Raw genomic sequence first — 19,883 nt, 5'->3', positions numbered from 1 at the left:
GTTTTTTACGACTTTCGCCCTTTTCTACTAACCACTAACCCAACTACCCACCTTTAGCCCAAGCCTAACCCTTCACCCAAAAAGTCATCTTGATATTTACAAAGGTATAAAGTTAAAAATGAGGAGGATTGATTGCTTGGCAAGCTTATGGTAGGAATAAGTTCCATGCCTCTCTCGAGTGATTCACTAAAAATACACCTTCGGCCGATTGTGAGTGATTTCTCCCGTGAGGTATGTGAACTTGTATATAAATGGAATTTTAGAAAGGTATGTTATGCCTTAATAAATAATTTACCTTATGAAAAGTTTTTAATAAATCATGACGAATAGGATTGTAAGTAAATAAAAATAAAACCCAATAAAGATCTTGGATTCCCGACACTCTATGACAAGCCAAAACCTTCTCTTCTACCCATTACATTTGGGAGTGTAAGCCACATATTAAAGAGTTTTGCTTGAGGACAAGCAAAAGTTAAAGTGTGGGGATATTTGATGTGTGTAAAATGCAACATATAAATTACATCAAATGAGGCATAAAACTAACCCTTTTTAAGTACTAATGTTGGAAAAAGTGTGTTTTTGTCTTCCTTTTGTATTTTCAGGATTAAATGAGCTCAAATTAACAAAAGAAGCAAAAAGACAGCTAAATCTAGCATAAATATAAGAAAAGGAACAAAAGTGGATTGCCCGACCCTTCAACAGCATCCTCCCAAGCAAAACAGAGAAGGCAGAAGACTGAACACCCCCGTGCTCAGCGAGCACGGGGCCGTGCCCAAGAAGCAGCATAAAAGACAAACCTGTTGAAGCTCCTATTGCTCACCACGGGGCCGTGCCCAGTGAACACGGGGGCGTGCCCAAAGTACTGCAGGCGCATTAATTGTAATTGCGAATTACAATTAATGAGGAGAGATAGTGTCAGACGGGCACGGGCCGTGCCCAGCGGACACGGGGCCGTGCCCAGGCCTCTGTTCAGCCTATAAATAGGAGTGCTTGGCTTCATTGCAACTCATCCCTTGGCACACCACCTCTCTCACACTTCATCCACCACCCACCACCATCATCCATTGTCCATCATAGAGTGTGTGAGTCGTCTCGGGATCCAAGATTGATCGTAAGAGTTCTTGACAATCAAGGCCATGTTTGCCTAAGTCTCTTACATCACTTGGTGAAGACAAGTGTTTAGTATAATAATACTTTTTATTTTTAATCTTTTGCACTTTTTATTTGGTTTTGTATTAATGACTTTAATAACTAGTTGCTTATGTTGAAGGTGACTTTTCCTTATCGTTTGTCCGTGGTGTCTTGGCATTATTTTACTGTCTATATAAAATAAAAGATTTTCACCATTCATATCTCCACGGTCTATATGGAGGTATGTTGGCTACCTGGTCGGGGGTTAAGGGAACGGTTTGGTAAGGGTCTTGCCCTTGTTCAACGTTTAGAGGTCCTGCAAGGGACCTGGGTCAAATTTAGTAGGATCTCCTTCAATACCCAAAGGTATTGGATGGCGGGGATCCAAACTCTTTGACCCCCTCATAAGTTAACTACTATTAATACTATAACCCGGCTATTTAGGATTGTATCCCTGCTGACTCAGACTACTTAGTCGAGGGTAATGTCACCTCCAAAAGAGGGGCCTACCATAATTTGCATTAATAACTTAATTCATTATCTTTCAATAATCCGACCCTTTAGGATTGTATCCTTGCTGACTCAAACTACTGGGTTGAGGGTAACGTCGCCTTCAAAAGAGGGTTCTACTACAATAACTAAGATAATCTCTTAAACAAGTGCAAAAGTGCGAAAATAATCAAAGGTTATACTAATACACGAGTCGGATCCAAGTGATTCATCTTGTCTATCTGTTTTTATTTTTATTTTATTTTTCAGCATTTAGTTAGTTTTATTTTCTTAGTTTAAAATCTTTTTCTAACATTTTGATTTGATTAGACGTTGAGGATAAACCGATACTAAAAGCTTTGTTTCCTTGGACGACCTCGGTATCTTACCAACACTATACTACGTCCACGATGGGTGCACTTGCCCATATGTGTGTTTAGTGTTAGTAAATATCGTGTTTTATAAATTTAAAACTTGGCTAAAAAGTGTAAAAAGGGCTTAAAATATATACCAAAAATATATTACACTACACGCACATCAAAAATGTTCCCCTTAACCCCCCCCCCCTAGCCGAAATCGGTCCCAAGTAGGACCCACACAACATTCTTGCCATGCTTCATATCTTCCAACTTGATTTAATCTCATTATTTTAATAAGTTGTTGCTTGTGAGTTTGGTCAAGATATGTGAAGTAATCTCTATAAGTATGGCCTTGTACGAACACCATCATCACACTCCCTCACCTCACTCTTCTCTCTCTTTCTCGGCTCCACCCAAACCGCCACCATCACCACCATAACACCACCACCATCTTCCATTTTCTAGTCTCTTTCAAGCTTAAAGGTTGATACAAGAAGGCTTGCTACTTGTGGAGCTTCAAAGGAGCCTTTGTTCTTGCTTGTTCCTCATCTTTTTCTCATCATCTTCATCACTAGTTTCTACCCTAGCCTTGTGCTAGTAGTAAGTTACTTGTACACCCTTGTTCATCTTGTTGTTATGATCATAAGTTGTAGTATGTGTATTATGTTTAAATCACAAGAAACAAGAACACTAAAAAGATTAAACATGAAGTTCTACATAAAAGATGGAAGTAAAAAGTTACTAGTATGATGTTGTAGTAAGAATATTGTTAATTTTATGTTGATTTATGATTATGTAATACTGAGCACCATGTGAATCTTGTTAAATGAGATGTAGAAGTAGGATTTAACAAGAATAAAGAGTGGTTATGTAATACATAAATAACCACCTTCTAGTTTGATCAAGAACTTGAATAAAAATAATTTTCTTAAAATATAAATGGACAAGTTGATAGATGATCATGTTAATCCAAGTTTTACAAAAGGTTTTGTAAACAAACCAAGTTCAAGAACCGATCTCTAAAAGTTTATGACTTTTACATACTCTTACATAATTTTTGTAAGTAAAATAAGTGTAAAAAAAGCTTTTATTTACAAGAAGAGTTTAAGAGTTAAATTTTTGTAAAAATTATTTACTAGTTGTAAACACTAAATTATTTTAAGAGAATGATTTTTAAAGAAATAAATACGTTTCGGAAGGTAACTAGGTCCACTAAAAGTCTTACCAAGTTGCTACGCGTTTTCGAAATGTATCAAGTTCGTGACTAGAATAAAACACATATATTTTTGCTCTTGGTAAAGTAAGAATTGATTATTGGTGATTGTTGATTGATTTCGAAAAGAAAATGATATGTTTAAAAGCATGGACACCTCCGTTTTTTAGGGGAAACTCTGGCGAAATTTTCTAAAAATCTCAAGACTTAGAAAATATTTTTCTAGCAAGTGCTTACGAATATATTTTTTTAACCTTGTTTTCAAAATAAACTTCGCCATGATTCTTATTGCCAAAAATACTAAGTGCCGGAGGTTGGTTTTCGTAATAAAATTTGATAAATATATGTTTAGAATATATATATATATATATATATATTGAATTAAGATGTTTTAAGACAAGTAATTTGAATATATTTTTCTAAGTGAGACTTAAAATATATTTTTCGGAATTACAAAGGTACATGTATAAATACCCCCATCCTTGGGAAGGAAATACACATATAAATACCTGAGAAGTGTGAATACGAAATAGTTTCCTAACTATTTTCCCAAAACAAAAGTTAAGTTAAAATAATTAATATTATTTTAACAAGTATAATATCGGAGTAACGCAACTCAAAACACTAAACCCTAAGCCAAGGCACGGCCCATTCGTCTAATAGACATTAGTACGTTGTAGGTTGCTAGGTAGCTGATCGAGTTTGAGATTGACGTTACGGGATACGCACTTCTGTGAGTTCATGTCCCCCTTTTCTCTTTACAGTTTTATACTTCGGGGGTGAAATACATGCGATAATTATTACAAACATTTATTTACATGGTATGGTTAGCGTAGGGAGGATTTTACTACTAGATCATGTGAGGAGTGGGTACAACACTTAAGGCCATTAATCCTCATTGTTAGGACCGAGGGACACAAGAGTGATAGATCTATTTGGGTGTAGCGAGCCCACACCCGTGAGGTCGGGGCGGCCCATAGAGATGACTGTGTCTTACCGCCGAAGCCCGGTAACAAATTTGCTAGGTTTGAGTTTTCCTGCACTTTCTCACACATATCAGTGGCTTTGCAACCCATTGGTGATCTCTTTTTCCTTATTGCTACATACCATGGACTTTTATTCATACATGAAAGGTTTATACATACTCACTTTTACATGAACTCGCTCAACTTTTTGTTGATTTTTCAAAACTACATGTATTTCAGGGAATTAGTGGATCTGGCAAGGTATGCAATCACGTCAAGCTGCGTAGGGAATAATGATGTCATCCAGGTTTAGGAGGTGTGACCCTTGCCTGGACGGGTTACAAGTCTTAAACCGTATTTCTAGTCAAGTCTTGTCGTGTCGTATGGACATGTTTTTTTTTAATTATGTCATGATTGTATTTTGTTTCATGTGTCGACTTTTAAAACAATGTTGTTATAGTAACTTTTAAAACTTAATGAATGGATGACTATTATGTGTTTTATTTCATATAGCATTGTCATGATTGTGCTATGGTATTAAGAAGTCACACCAAATAAACCCACGCTTCCGCAAACGCCAGGGTGTGACAGTTAGAAATCTCAGTTAAAAACTGTCATATGTAATGCACATGAGGGTAAAATGGTAATTTCCCTCACCCTTACACTTTCCCTTCTTCTTCTTCAATGATTTAAAACTTAAATTTAATTACCTCCAGCAATTCTACGGAGCCGCACAATACTCACAGCATTACGGTGTTGTACACGCGTCAGTAATCTGGCTTCATTTACAAACTCCCTTTTCCCCTGATTCGAAGTGTTTGCCAACTTCTTCACAGCAATCTGCACCCCTCCGTCCAATGTCCCCTGCAACGACAAACACCCAACGTAAATTCTCTACAATAATATCAACTCACCTTGTGTTTTCAACTAATCTTTTCTTGTTCTTTAAACTAGTTAGCATTTTGAACCATCAAGTTTGGCTCTTTGTGTCAACGAAAGAAATCGCAGTTAGCATTTTGAACCACCATGTTGCAGAAAACAATACAAAATAGACGAGGAACACAACATTTGACCAAAAAATGTTTGACAAAAACACTGATTTCTTTATTCATAATTAATCTTTTGTCAACAAGAAAAACACATAAAAGATGATCATGTTGCGTAGGCATGCGCGGAAACCCATGTGCAAAAACACATAAAAATGAAATCAAGAAACCCATGTGCAAAAACACATAAAAATGAAATCTTGAAACAAAAAAGTGAATCTTTTTACCTTTTTTTGAACTTGAATGAAAGGGTTTAATGATGTTACGAAAGAAGTTAGATTTGGCCATGCTGTGGTGGTGTTAAGTTGAGGACTCCATTAACGACCGAAAATTGAATAAAAAAGAAGCTTGTGATTCTTTGTATCGAGGGGTATTTGAGGTAATCAAATTGCAGGTTTAAATCATTGAAGAAGAAGAGAAAGTGTAAGGGTAAGAGAAATTACCATTTTACCCTCATGTGCTTTGCACATGATAATTTTTAACTGAGATTTCTAACCAGGTTTGGCCTAAAGGACAAAATGTGCAAGATTTTGAAAGCTTAAGGACACCGCCTGTAAACTTTTGGCCAAAAGGACAGCGCCTGCAATTTGATGTAAACATAAAGGACAAAACTTGTAATTTACTCTATAGGTAAATCCAAGTTAATTTTACATTATACAATTCCTTCATTACAAAAAAAAAGACAAAAAATAAAGCAAAATAAGTTGTTGTGTATATAAAACCTCATTCAAACGAAATACAGTTTACTTATTGTGTGTGTGAAAAGTAATCTAAACTATGCAATTACTTGCATTACTACGTTGCTACATGATTTGATGAGCTCGGTACCAACTGGTACCGAAAATACCGTTACCGAAATCCCCAAAAGTGAGTACCGGTACCAAATATACCTGGTACGGTATGGCTCGATACGGTCGCTACTGGTACGGCACCGGTATTTGAGGGTAAAAACTGATGAATACCGGTGCCGAACCGATACCGAAAATACACCCAGTTTGGTAAATTTGATACCGGTACAGGTACCCGATACTATTTATTCAATTCTATTTTTATTACTGTTCATTCAATTCTATTTTTAATATATAGGTAAATAGATAAAGGGATTATGAAATTGATATAAATAAAATAATTAATCAATAGTACTAATAATGGCATATACAAATTCAAATACAGAAAAGAGTTTCTCAATAGAAAGCATCCTCAAATAGTTTTTGTTCATAGAGTTTCTCAATAAAAAGTATCCTCAAAGAGTTTCTGAAAATAATCTTGATGAATTCTGAAAAGAGTCAATTACTAGAAGAGATGTGTACAGGTTAACTTCATAAATGTATTAGCGTGGAAAAGGTGTGTGAGAGAGCGCTAGAGCGGGGAGGACCATCGCGAAAGATCATCCACATTTGCATTTCATGGGGATCGAGTTGAGAAGGTTGGGAAATCTTTAGAAGTAGAAGCCAAAGGGGGAAAGGTGTGTAAGAGAGCGGGGAGGAGGGTGGGGAAAGAGGGTCGAGAACTTGCGAGAACACTGCTCACTCCAGTTGTGATGTAACTTTTTCTCTTTTCTGGAGCCTTCCCACTTACCCACTCCATCCAACATGACCATGGTGTGTGGTGAGCGCGTCAACATGAAAAACATAAATACACCTGCCTATCTTTTCCTGTGCCCAAAGTTTTTCAGTTGTTTAAAACAAGCTTGAACTTAAACATAAGTTTGTTTTATAAGTGAGCCTATTATTTATATAACTTGTTTAATAAATGGGCCGACTCCTAAAATAGTTGGATCGGTAGCCTATTATTTATGTAATTTTTATTTAATATATTAAATATAGTTACTGATATAATAAAAATAATTATTATATAAACTAATGCTAAAACTAAAAGTGTGTGTATATATATATATGTATATGTCACACCCTGCCAGTAGCGGAAGCGTATTGTGTGTGACATAAGAAAGGTAATCATTGCATCCAAATGTGTAAACATAATAAACCACAACGATGCCATAATATATTGTTTTCAAACCAAGTTTACAAGGTTCCAACATAGTTTTCTAGTTTCCACAACGTTCACAAATGTTAACCAATACATAGATATGTTACACAACACAAAAGATAGTTTTTGACATAAAACATAGTGAGGTTTTGTCCCCTATATACCCATACGGAGTTGGGATATAAAAGACAAACCCTCCAAAAGCGGCTATCGTTGTCATTGACCACCACCGTCTCTAACCACCACCTCAATCACAAACCTCCAGTAGTTCGAACAACGTTATTACTCGAAAACTAGGTTTGTGCAACTGGATCTTGGTAAGTCACAGACGGTTTTCGTAAGGATTTGTTTCACTACCATCACTGCAGTACACAACAATATATACCACATCAAAACAAAATCTCGCATTTTTCACTCGGTCAATTTATCAAACACCTAGCATGCATTGCATAAAAGTAAAACAAAACAAAAGAAAAACAGGATTTCTATATACCTCGTAAACGAATATGTGAGTTCTATTGCATCGAGTCTTCTATTAATATCCAGAACTTCACTCCGTTCAGTGTCAGAGTGTCTCTTTGCAGCAGCAATTGCTTCTACTTCTGCTGTAAAATAATTTCCTGTAGTTAATATATCGACTATACGAATCGCTTCCCATAACCCGCTCATCATTGCCCCACTGACCGCCACAAAACTCACATCCTCTTGACTCTTAACATGTTTCTGTACATTCTGCACACTCATCTGAACAAATTGCTCTTCAATTCCCCCACCAACCTTCACTTGATCCTCCACATTACTCTTAACATGTCTGCTTTCTTCTACAGTATCATGACCCGGAGTAGCTTCACTTTCATCATCATCCGATGCCTGATTGTGTTTTGGAGTTGGCGGAGGATTGTTCATATCATCATCATCATCATCATCATCATCATCATCTTTCGGGGCTTTACAAAGCCAAAGCCTGCTGATTTGTTGTTAACAATATGTGGAAAATCAGAAATTAGGGTTTCTTTTTCTAGGGTTTCGTTGAAATTTTGTTGGATAGGTGAAGAGAGAGAGGCGACGGTGACATTCTCCTACTGTCGGTGTGGCGGCGATGGTGTGTAGGTGGTGGTGGTCTCATCTTGTAACAACCTGCACGTCCGTGCGTTGTTACTACTCGTTATACTCGTTACGCCTAGCACCACAGATTCGGATCAAAATGTACCTATATCGCATATATCGCTATATCGCGGTATTTTCGCATAATTTCGCATACTTTATCGCTATCACATCACAATGCACTTGCTGACAACCACGAAGATGTCGAGTGAGGACCAACTCTACCCTCCTTGATAGCCGTGATGTGTCGCAGTGCAACTCAACACTCAAAAACGCACTAGCAGGCACGCGTAACTCGATTATCGCAGGATTTGAAATATGGATATGTATATACGACCCAAATGTGACTAATTATAAAAGATATATGAAAATGTGGATGGAAATGTGTGACCAAACTAACGCGACGCTTAACAGTCAAAACGAAATGACCATCGGAACCACTCGATCGAGTGACAGCTCGATCGGACGGTCACCCGATCGGGTTGCCACCCGATCGGATTGCCGCCCGATCGGACTGCCACCCGATCGGTGACCCACCCAACCCGTGACACTCCAGCACCTCCAATCCTCTTCACCTATAAATAGCACTTGTCACATCACTTGAACAGTGATGTGACAGCTCTCACTCGACCAGCACGCTTTGGGGCTATTTCCTCTCGATTTCTCGCGATTCTTGTAAGTTTCTACCCCAAATCTTGTACTTTCATGATCTACACGCACTCCTTCACCTTTCTATCTTTCAAATCTTAACTTTTAACCGAGAAATCACCGGATTTGAGGTATTCTAGGATGATGTCATCATGGAGTTCTTATGAACTTCCTGTTTTGGCTTCAATCCACCAAAAACAACTTAGATCTGAACGATTTCTACATAAATAAACAAAGATCTTACATAGATCTGAACATATTCATGGTAAAAAGGATTGAGAGATGGTTTTCCAACTTTCTTTCAACTCTTTTACACTCAATGCACTTAAACCCGATGGAATCGGAGCTTGCTCTAATCTTCTACACATTCTTAGTGAAGCATTAGTTCCAGATCTGAATTCTATCCGGGGAGAGATGTTGATTTCGGGTTTGAACATGGACAATCGACTCGAACCGTGAACTGTTCGGACTAGGGTGATTCCTGTTCGGCCGGGTCACTTGGGACGAGATACGGGTCCTCTTGTGCAAACAAGTTATCAAAACGTCTCATTCAAAACCACAACATTTCAAATAGAAACAAGTGATAGAACGATCAGACCGTCAGAACAGATTGTCGTCCGATCGGGTTGCCACCCGATCGGATTGCCACCCGATCGATTGGCCGTACGATCGGGTTGCACTTGGTTCCATACTTAAACTATTTCTCCAACTATTCAAGGGATCTGAATGTTGAAGCGGATTACCGCCCGATCGGATTGCCATCCGATCGAGCGACCGGCCGATCGTGTGACGTTTGAGGACTTAACAATTCTTAACATGTTCAATGCATAATGAGTTCCAAATGGATTGCCGCCCGATCGGATTGCAATCCGATCGAGTAACAAACTGCTGTGAATTTGTTCTCACTAAAGTGTCCTACTAATCGGATTGTCGCCCGGTCAGACCGCCGTTCGATCGACCGACCTGAAAGGTAGAGATACTTCTTTGTTTTCAAAATGCTACAACGAAAACTTCAAAAGGCAAACCATCATACATGAACACATCCATGCCAAACGAGGTGACAATCCAATCGACTGGCCATCCGATCGGATGACCATCTGAACGGATTGCCACCCGAATGACTGGCCATCCGATCGGATTGCCATCCGATCAGATTACCATTCGACACTTGGTTCACTGCCACCGTTAAATGCACCATTCAACGCTTACGCTATCAATCTGTAATCAGGCTATTCTCAGACGCGCTCCCTCCAATCCAACCAAGTTGTGTTTGCTTGTCGGACACCGACTGTGAGTATACTCGAACCTCTTTTTATCGCATTTTGGGTGTAACATACGTTCCTAATTAAATCAAATATATCAAAACGAATTATTCAATCAAACTGTTTATCACTTGCGAATAACTGTTATGCATATTTACACGTGATGCTAGTTACATATGTGTTAGGACTTATACTCGCGAGGTCCCGCCTTAACTAGTATAGAAATATAGCACCCGACGGGGTCTAGTTAGGATGAATAGCAATCGCAATCGCAGCTCGAGTGACTTAGCTGGTAGTATCTGTCTTTTTGCATGTATGTTGAGGTATCTCGTTTATGTATTTGGTAATTCGCAGCACTTTTTAATTATTTACGCTACTCTATCAAAACTTGTATACTCGCCAATACTTTTGTATTGACGTCGTTTTAACGTATGTCGCAGGTTTAGTCGCAGTTACATCAGATCAAGCTAGGAAGTCTAGAAACTCACCTAAAATCTATGTTGTCGGATTTGTATTGTTCGAGAGGACAAGAAATCTGTGATACCTTATGTGATTGTATGGTTTATTAGTATGGGATAATGAATACTGTCGCAATATAGTTGTTATGGATTCTCTTGAGCAATCTGATTCGCCTAGTGTCACGCCCCGATGATTCCGCCATCGGTTGGGGTGTGACACATCTGCAGGCGGTGGTTGACAGTGGCCGTCGACGGTGCGGTTTGCAGGCGGTGACAGTGGTGGTTGATGGTCAATGGAAGGTGGTGATAGCGGTGGAGGTGCGGTGGAGATGGTGGTGGTGCAGTGGTGGTGCGGTAGTGTTAATAGTGGTGGTAGGGGTCTAGATGAGATAGAGAGGAGGGATGGACATGTAGGTGTGTGTGTGAAACGTTTGTGTGTGCAGGTGTGTATAACAATATATATATATAATTTATTTTATATATAATATTAAAATATTTATGCATTAAAGACTTGTTCCTTATACCCTGTGCACATAGAGCTTGTACTTTGTCTATAAATGACCAAATTACCCTTGTAGTTAACAAACTTGGTGGATAGAGTTAGAAATTTGGACTCAAATGGTTAAAGAAAATGCTTATGGGGACTCCGGTCGTTAAACTTTTTGCTTTTGGACTCAATTAGTTAAAACCTATAAAACACAGGGACTCAAAAAGTAATTTACCCAATTATATATCTTTTCGTAGGGATCATGTCCATTTACTCACGATGATATTTGCGAAAACCAACGTTGTATGATATCCAAAGCATATACGAGGTTCAGGTGAAAAACATGGTTTTCCCGGAATGTTCAGTAGCCTGGATTGTTGTAACACCCCGTGTTTCGAAAGTCAAAGTCAAAGTCAAGATTAAAGTCAAAGGAAGAAAAGATTGTTGATTGCGGTCTGTCACTCCTTGCTCAACTACTGTTTTGACTTCTTTGACTTGTAGATAATCTATTTATTTTATCGCATTAGTTGTATTATGTGGAGTAATTGCTAATAGTCGAGGTTTAATCGCTAATTATCGCATGTTTGATCGCTTTATCGCTTATCGCATCGCAATCGCATTCGCAACCCGAATTATGCGTTCTAGATATTGTTTTACGTGTGTGTGCTATTTACGTGTTACTTGTGCATGTTTACTTATGTTTAAATTGTGGTGATTAATCGAAACGCAATCGCAATTCTATCGCAATCGAATCGCAGACGCTAAACGCAAGTTAATTATAGTGATTGTATGTTAGATATAGTAGTTGGGATTAATTGTGTAACTAATGGGTAATTCTATCGCACCGCTCACTCGAAGCGCATCGCAAAACCCAACGCACGAAACAAAACGCCGAAACTCAAATCGTCGGAGCCACTCGATCGAGTGACAACTCTATCGGATAGCCATCCGATCGGATTGCCATCTGATCGGATTGCCACCCGATCGGACAATCATCCGATCGGTGACCCACTCGACCCTTGCACTTTCCTTTTTGGGAAACCCTATAAATACCTACCTGTCACATCATTTATGATGTGACAGCTCTCACTCGACCCAGCCGCACTCAAGCTCTTCTTTCTCTCGATTTCTCGCGATTCTTGTAAGTTTTCAACCTAAATCTTGTACTTCTATGATCTACACGCACGTCTTCATCATTCTCTCTTTTGAATCTTAACTTTTAACCGTGAAATCAGTGGATTTGAGGTGTTCTAGGGTGATGTCATCATGGAGTTCTTATGAACTTCATGTTTTGGCTTCAATCCACCAAGGACAACTTAGATCTGGACGATTTCCACATGAATAAACAAAGATCTTGCATAGATCTGAACATATTCATGGTGAAAAGGATTGAAAGATGGTTTCTAAACTTTCTTTCAACTCTTTTACACTCAATGCACTCAAAACCAATAGAATCGGAGCTTGTTCTGATCTTCTACTCCTTCTTTTTGATGTGTTGGTTCAAGATCTGGGTTCTATCCAAGAGACTACCGATTTCGGGTTAAACATGAAACACCGTCTCGAACAGTTAACTGGTCAGACTAGGGTGGTTCCTGTCCGATCGGGTCACTTGAGTCTTGGCGAGGTTTCTGTTGTTTAGCACGTTGTCACATCGTCTCGATCAAAACTGCAAACTTTCAAAACAATCAAGTGTCAAGACGATCAGGCCGTTGGGATGGATTGCCGTCCGATCGGATTACCATCCGATCGGCTTACACTTGGTCCCACACTTAAGCTATTAATTCAACTTTTCAAAGTTTTAAACGTCGAACAGATTACCGTCTGATCGGATAGTAATCCGATCGAACGACCATTCGACCATGTGATGTTTGGAACTACAAACACTTAAACAATTTTCAACATGTTCTAACGGATTGCCACCTGATCGGTAGACCATCCATTCGAGTGACAACACTGCTGTGAACTTGTTCTCTGAGAAATACCTCGCCGAACGGATCGTCACCTGATCGAACCGCCGTTCGATCGATCGAGCTGAAGGGTAGAGATACTTCTCTGTTTTCAAAATGCTGCAACGAAAACTTCAAAAGGCAAACCATCATACACAAACACATCCTCACCAAACGAGGTGTCAATCCAATCGAATGGCCATCCGATCGGATGACCATCCGAACGGATTGACATCTGATCGACTGGCCATCCGATCGGATTGCCATCCGATCGGATTACCATCCGACACTTATCACTTTTGCATCGTTTTACGCACCGCTTATTGTTTATGATATCGTTAACTGTTTAGCTGGCTAATCTCTCTCAGCGCTCCCTTCAATCCAAGAGAGTGTTTACTTGTTAAACACAATCTGTGAGTATACTCGATCCCTTTTTGCTTTACGCACTTTTGGGTGTTACATACGTTACCTCTATTCAAATCACAATCGACACACAACGCAAACACTATTTATACGCTAACCGTTATTGCATGCTACGTGTTATTCGATAAATGCTTGTATGTTATGTTAACACAGTGATTGTTGCCTGACACCTTAGCAACGATAGTACTATAGTTTGGACTCAGCACCTGTCGTGGACAGGGGTTGTTAAGGGCTTTACTTCACGTGTTCCAGTGGGGACATGTGTTGCGCATTCTACAACTCGCAGTCACGTCTGTGCATATTTCTCTGTCGATAACCTACTTGCCTTCACTTTGTACATGTTACATGCTGGTTATGCGTAAACTATTTCGAACTCTATTATTATTATTATCAAACTTGTATGCTCACCTTTACACTATGTGTATTGACCCGTATTTTAACGTATGTGACAGGTGTTTAGGATGCTATCTGCTAGGATGCTTGCTATGTGGAACCAAGTTAGGAAGAGTCTAGAAACAAACGAACAATTTATTTTTATTTGAAAGATGAGTTGTCGAAACATGTTTTGTTTGGAGAATATCTATGTCTGTAATAATTAGATTACTTAATGGGTTATGGTATGGGACATAATATTAACTATTTGGTAATTTAGTCGTTATGGAATTTCTCTTGACAATCTGTTTCGCTCAGTTCCATGCCCCGATGTTTCTGTCATCGGTTGGGGTATGACAATTGTATGCATGTTGGATGGGCTATGTGTCATACGACTTGGCGAGGTTAGTTCCACCAAGGTGATCACAAGAACCCGACAATTATACTTGAAGCGGTGGCCTCACATCTTTGGATTTGACATGCGTTTTTTAGAGTTGCTGGGTCAAATAACGACCTAAATGTTATGGATCAATCCCCAATATTCGAGGACATTGTCGACGGGTTGAGCCAACACAATTGTTTTATGCAAACAGAGAACATTTCAAGTACGACTACTACCTGGTTGACGTTATTTACAACGAGTACAACTGATAACAAACCAAAGTACTTTACAAAGAAGCAAGAATTAGCAAGAAAGGATATTGAAAGAGCGTTTGGAGTTTTAAAGAAAAGATTTCATTTGATTGTCAACCCAATACAGTTTATAACTTGAGATAAAATAATGAGATCATCTACACTTGTCTAATTGTACATAACATGATTTTGGAGGACAAATGAGATATCCCAGGGGGTGATTCTACATAATGGATATGTCAAAACCACCAAAGAGATGTCTCGAAAGTGAATCGACAATCATTGACGTTAAAAAAACTCCCAAACATAAGCAATATCAAGAACCATGAGACACACGAAAACTTCACCATGAGTTGGTCGAGCATCTGTGGGCTAGATAACCCGATGATCTTGTACTAGACTAATATTATTTGTTGCTTGTAGTCCTTTTATTTTAATGTGATATTTTATAAAACTTAGTTTTCTATTAATATTACGTTACAAATTTAGAAAGAATAAATAAATGTAAAATAAAATAATAAAAAAGTCGCTGAAGCCACTGCTCACCTGAACCACAACAGGGTCATGTGCCTTTAGCAATGGTCTTAACCGGTGTCCAATCAATGTCCACTCAGCGTCAGGGAGAGCAATATTACAAGATGAATCCTGATGCTCACCAAGACAATAACGGATAGTCTTAGGTTGTGTTTTCAGACCCGGACCGGACTGGCCGATCGGACCGGAAACCGAAGGTTGAGCCAGTCTGGGTCATGGTATCGGGCTGAAAATGCATTGAATCGGAGTTGAACCGGCGACCTGGCGGTTGGACCGGGAAACCGGCCGGTCGGACCGGTTTTGGAAGGATTGGACCGGTTTTTTATATATTTTTTCAGATCTAACCCTATTAATTTTTATAATATTTACGATACCTTCCGTTTCTTACATCCACGTTCGACTGGTCGGACCATTAAACCGGTAAAAAGACCGGTTCGACGTCTGGTCTGTCTGAAAACATTGGTCTTAGGTTAAACATAATAATCTTCATCATTTGTACCGTACAAGTGGTAAATGCACATGACTGATGCTCGCTCATCTTATACAACAATTGTGGATCTTCGACACTCCATATGATGAACACCACCACCGTATCATAGTCAACCGACCCAAACAAATCCCCCATACGTATTCGATACCAAATCGATCAAATTAGATTCACACACATCTTCTTCTTCCCAATTTCTCACTCATCCAATAAACCCTAATCGATAGCACAGTAAACCTATTCATTCTCTCTCTCACACACACGTAGTGATTCTAGGTTTAATTTTAACAAACCCTAGGCAATATTCACCGACAATTTGTTACAGATTGTTGGATTAATTGAGATTGTACGAAAGAAATTGAGGAATTTTGGTATTTAGTGGATGGTCTCATGGGCGCTACGGGGTCTAAGCTCGAGAAAGCTCTAGGAGACCAGTTTCCGGAAGGCGAACGGTATTTCGGACTTGAAAACTTCGGGAATACTTGCTATTGCAACAGCGTTTTGCAGGTTTTTATTTGATTGTTTTAATTTCGTCTATGTTTTGTTGATTTTGTGTTGTTAGTGTTTTGTTTATTTGCAGTTTTATGAGGTAGATTTTACTTTGGGATTGTCATGGTTGTGTTTTTATGTAGTGGTATTGGAGATTTGTGTTATATTGTTGGTGGTAGTTCATCAGTTTGCTATGATTATATGTTTTGAATTACTAGGATGACCACATACAAGTAGTTAGAAGTTTTGGGCACAAAGAAGCCTCGGCCGATAGAAGGGATACTGTCACATGATCTTGGTTTTAAATTACGTGATGCGCTCCGATGCGGTTGGTCCAAAAATCTGACGCGTGATGCACGATGATGCGATGCGTTCTTTATAAAAAAATACGAAATTATTAATTATACATAACAATTATTAGAACATGCTTAAACTAAAAAACTCATGTAATAAGAAGATTAAGTTGTGCTTTTTGGTTCAAATCAAGCATGCTAAAATATTTCTAAAGCGACAAAAAGGTGTTTAGGAACCATAATATGGTCCACATGAAGCATACTAAGATATTAGTTATTGAAAAAACCCAACCCATTTAAAAAAAATTGAAAAAAAAAAAAAACAAAAAGCAGACAATGGTGCGTGCATCGAAGCGCATTATGCGAAATTGGCGCAATATCGTTGCATAACGTAAATGCAACACATCAGCGGTAGCGATGCATTCTTATCGGCGCAACAGGTGCATCACATATTATGCACGCAGTTCAGAACTTGCTTTAGTGCTACAGAACTTGCTTTAGTGCTACAGTTCGTAAAGTATAGCGAGACTTCACTAGTTGCTTCGTTAGTACTCCTTAGTCCTTTAGTTAACTTACATGTAATACCAAGGAAAGTTTAAAAAGAAAATATGGCAGCTAATTGATCCTAGGTATTTAGTAGAGTAGTTCTTTTTTCCAGATGGTGTGCCTATGTTGTTCTCAAGTTATCATATATATATGTTGATCATTGTTCGTTAGTATATTCTTTGTTTCTACTTTCTACTAGTTAATGAAGCATATTTTTTTGGCTTAGGAACCTTTTGAAGGTATCATTGAGGTGTATCATGTTTCTGGCTATACTTTTACTTAAATTTTGTACCCTTTCTAGTCACCCTAACATTCTGTTTTGGTGACATAGTTGTTAAAAGCCATCGCCTCTTGCGCCTAGGCCCAGTTTCCTAGCGAGGCGAGGCAATTGCGCCTTAAGTCAAGGCAATCATGCTTTAGTTCTCATTGTGATGGTTCATGCGCAGATTCCGGCCAAATTCTCTAAATCCGGCAAGATTACAGCTAGATTTCTATTTTTATCTAACGAAACTGCTTTTCTACACTAATAAACTAGCATTTTATAACTTTTGGTACTAAATAGACAATATTTAATGTTATGTATTAGCTTTAGTTTAGTTTATTTGAAGAATAGTATTGATTTTCTATTATACAAAAATATTTTATTTTATTTTTGCTGTGCGCTTTTTTTTTCTCAGGCCCACGCTTTTTTTGCGCCTTGGGTGCGCCTAACGCCTTTAATAACTATGTTTGGTGATGGTTTATTTTTCAGGCCCTTTATTTCTGTGTTCCATTTCGTGAACAGCTTCTTGAATACTATGGAAACGGTAAAAATACAGGAGATGTGGAAGAGAATCTCCTTACTTGTTTAGCCGAATTGTTCATGCAGGTAACAAAGCTAGTTAGAAATTACTTATCTATTGCTAGTTCTTTCTTGTGTTAATCAGTAAATATACTGTATGTGCAATTCTATTACGCTTGGTTTAAAAAAAAAAATCACATCTTTGTTTAGATTAGTACACAAAAGAAGAAAACAGGTGTTATTGCTCCAAAGCGCTTTGTACAAAGAGTCAAGAAAGAAAATGAGCTATTCCGTGGTTACATGCATCAGGTACATTCAGGGTTAATTATGTAAACTTTATTACACTTCACCCTCTGAATCTTTATGTTAATTCAGATGCTAATCAGTCACACTGTTCATGTTGCTCTTGGATTTTGTTAAGTTTAATTTCTGATCAGTCTTTAAAATGTTTATGTAGGATGCACACGAGTTTTTGAACTTCTTGTTAAACGATCTTGTTGACATACTAGAGAAAGAAGCAGCAAAAGGTCCAGCAGAAGGTTTATCACCTCCTCAAAAGATTGTTAACGGGCCACATGGTGGTCATGTCAACGGTGTAAAGAAAGAGCCCCTAGTTACCTGGGTTCACAAAAACTTTCAAGTTAGTTTCAAATTTAAATATTATATACCCTTCTGTATTTAACGTACATGGTTCATGGTTGTATATATTCCTTAATGGCAACTTTGACGATATGTAATTCCGCTCGTGCTTAAAAATGCAGGGTATACTCACGAATGAGACAAGGTGTTTAAGGTGCGAGACCGTGACTGCAAGAGACGAGACTTTCTTAGATCTAAGCCTTGATATAGAGCAGAACAGTTCAATCACAAGTTGTTTAAAAAACTTCAGCTCCACCGAAACCTTGAACGCTGAGGATAAGTTTTTCTGTGATAAATGCTGCAGGTCGGTACCATCTGCAAACACCAATATTTGAATTGGTGCATAGTTTAATGACTTTTTTTTTTTTTTTATTCTCACAGTTTGCAGGAAGCACAAAAGAGGATGAAGATTAAAAAACCGCCCCATATTTTGGTTATACATTTAAAACGTTTCAAGTACATGGAACAACTCGGTAGGTACAAAAAACTATCGTATCGCGTGGTGTTCCCTCTGGAGCTAAAGCTGACAAACACCATGGAAGACGCAGACTGTGAGTATTCTTTATTCGCGGTGGTGGTTCATGTCGGCAGTGGGCCCAATCATGGCCATTATGTGAGTCTGGTGAAAAGCCACAACCACTGGCTATTTTTTGACGATGAGAATGTGGAGATGATTGAAGAATCGGCTATTCAGACTGCCTTTGGTTCAGCTCAGGAGTATGCAAGTAACACTGATCATGGGTATATTCTTTTCTATGAGAGCCTTGCTAACAACTCGAGCTGATAACGCGTATGTTCATTATGATATAACTCTGTTGTTTAATTGTTCTATATTTCGTCTTTAGTGGGACTAGATCAGAGAAAGTATAATCACATTCATGTCGGTTAGATGTACAGTTGATTAATGCTCTGCCATTTTTCAAAGTACCTGTAATGCAGTGGCTGCTATGATAGTTTTTTTTTTTTTTTTCAATGTTTGGGACATTCAAATTTATGGAAATAATGGAGATTACCGAAGTTCAAAACTGTATGATTTAAAGGTTTTGTCTGGACCAGGTGTTGAATGATAACTGATTCTTTTATAATTGGTGATTAATGGTTGTGTCATTTGTATGAGTTTTAGAACTAAAGATTGATTGGTTAATAATGTTACACATATATTTATGGGTCAAACCAAATACAAAGTATAATTTGGTTGTGAAGTGTGGAATTGTTTATTATGTTATTACAATGGTTAGGATTCAGACACCGACAAGATCGTAATTAACACAAAAGGAAAAAAGGACAGAAAAGGAAAAAAACCGAAATGGCTTTACTGTTGACAATTTTTAGGTCAAGTCTAGTTTCACGAGTATTTCTAAAATCAAATAACTCATATAACCAATGGGGTGGTGGTCCATTGGCAAAGGCAATGCCTTTAAACACCTTGGGAGGAAGAGGTTTTAGGTTCGAGTCCCACAGACGACAGAAGTAAAGAAATTTGCTGTTAAAAAAAAGATAACTCATATGTAAGACGTGAAAAGACTCCGCACTTTTAGAAGTCATGATATTATAGCGTTGAGCAAGAGAATGTGTTCTAACCCAATTTC

The 19,883-nt window shown here is 38.3% G+C and overlaps 1 protein-coding gene across 1 annotated transcript; it reads left to right on the top strand.

Annotated features, from left to right (window-relative positions):
* Nucleotides 1-15,604: 15,604 nt before the first annotated feature.
* LOC110899918 (ubiquitin carboxyl-terminal hydrolase 4) lies at nt 15,605-19,324 on the top strand. Its single transcript, XM_022146810.2, has 6 exons — nt 15,605-16,053; nt 17,626-17,742; nt 17,866-17,964; nt 18,113-18,295; nt 18,417-18,598; nt 18,676-19,324. The coding sequence occupies exons 1-6, from the start codon at nt 15,937-15,939 to the stop codon at nt 19,076-19,078; spliced, it is 1,101 nt and encodes a 366-aa protein (XP_022002502.1). The 5' UTR covers nt 15,605-15,936; the 3' UTR covers nt 19,079-19,324.
* Nucleotides 19,325-19,883: the final 559 nt, after the last annotated feature.

This window comes from Helianthus annuus, chromosome 9 (genome assembly GCF_002127325.2).
Source record: "Helianthus annuus cultivar XRQ/B chromosome 9, HanXRQr2.0-SUNRISE, whole genome shotgun sequence".
Lineage (NCBI taxonomy): Eukaryota > Viridiplantae > Streptophyta > Magnoliopsida > Asterales > Asteraceae > Helianthus > Helianthus annuus.
This window is presented reverse-complemented; position numbering and strand designations above follow the sequence as displayed.

Coding starts and splice junctions, on each gene's coding strand:
- LOC110899918 (XM_022146810.2), top strand. CDS start 15,937: ATGGGCGCTACGGGGTCTAAGCTCGAGAAAGCTCTAGGAGACCAGTTT. Junction 17,743..17,865: donor TAGCCGAATTGTTCATGCAG/GTAACAAAGCTA, acceptor ATCTTTGTTTAG/ATTAGTACACAAAAGAAGAA. Junction 18,296..18,416: donor GGGTTCACAAAAACTTTCAA/GTTAGTTTCAAA, acceptor TTAAAAATGCAG/GGTATACTCACGAATGAGAC.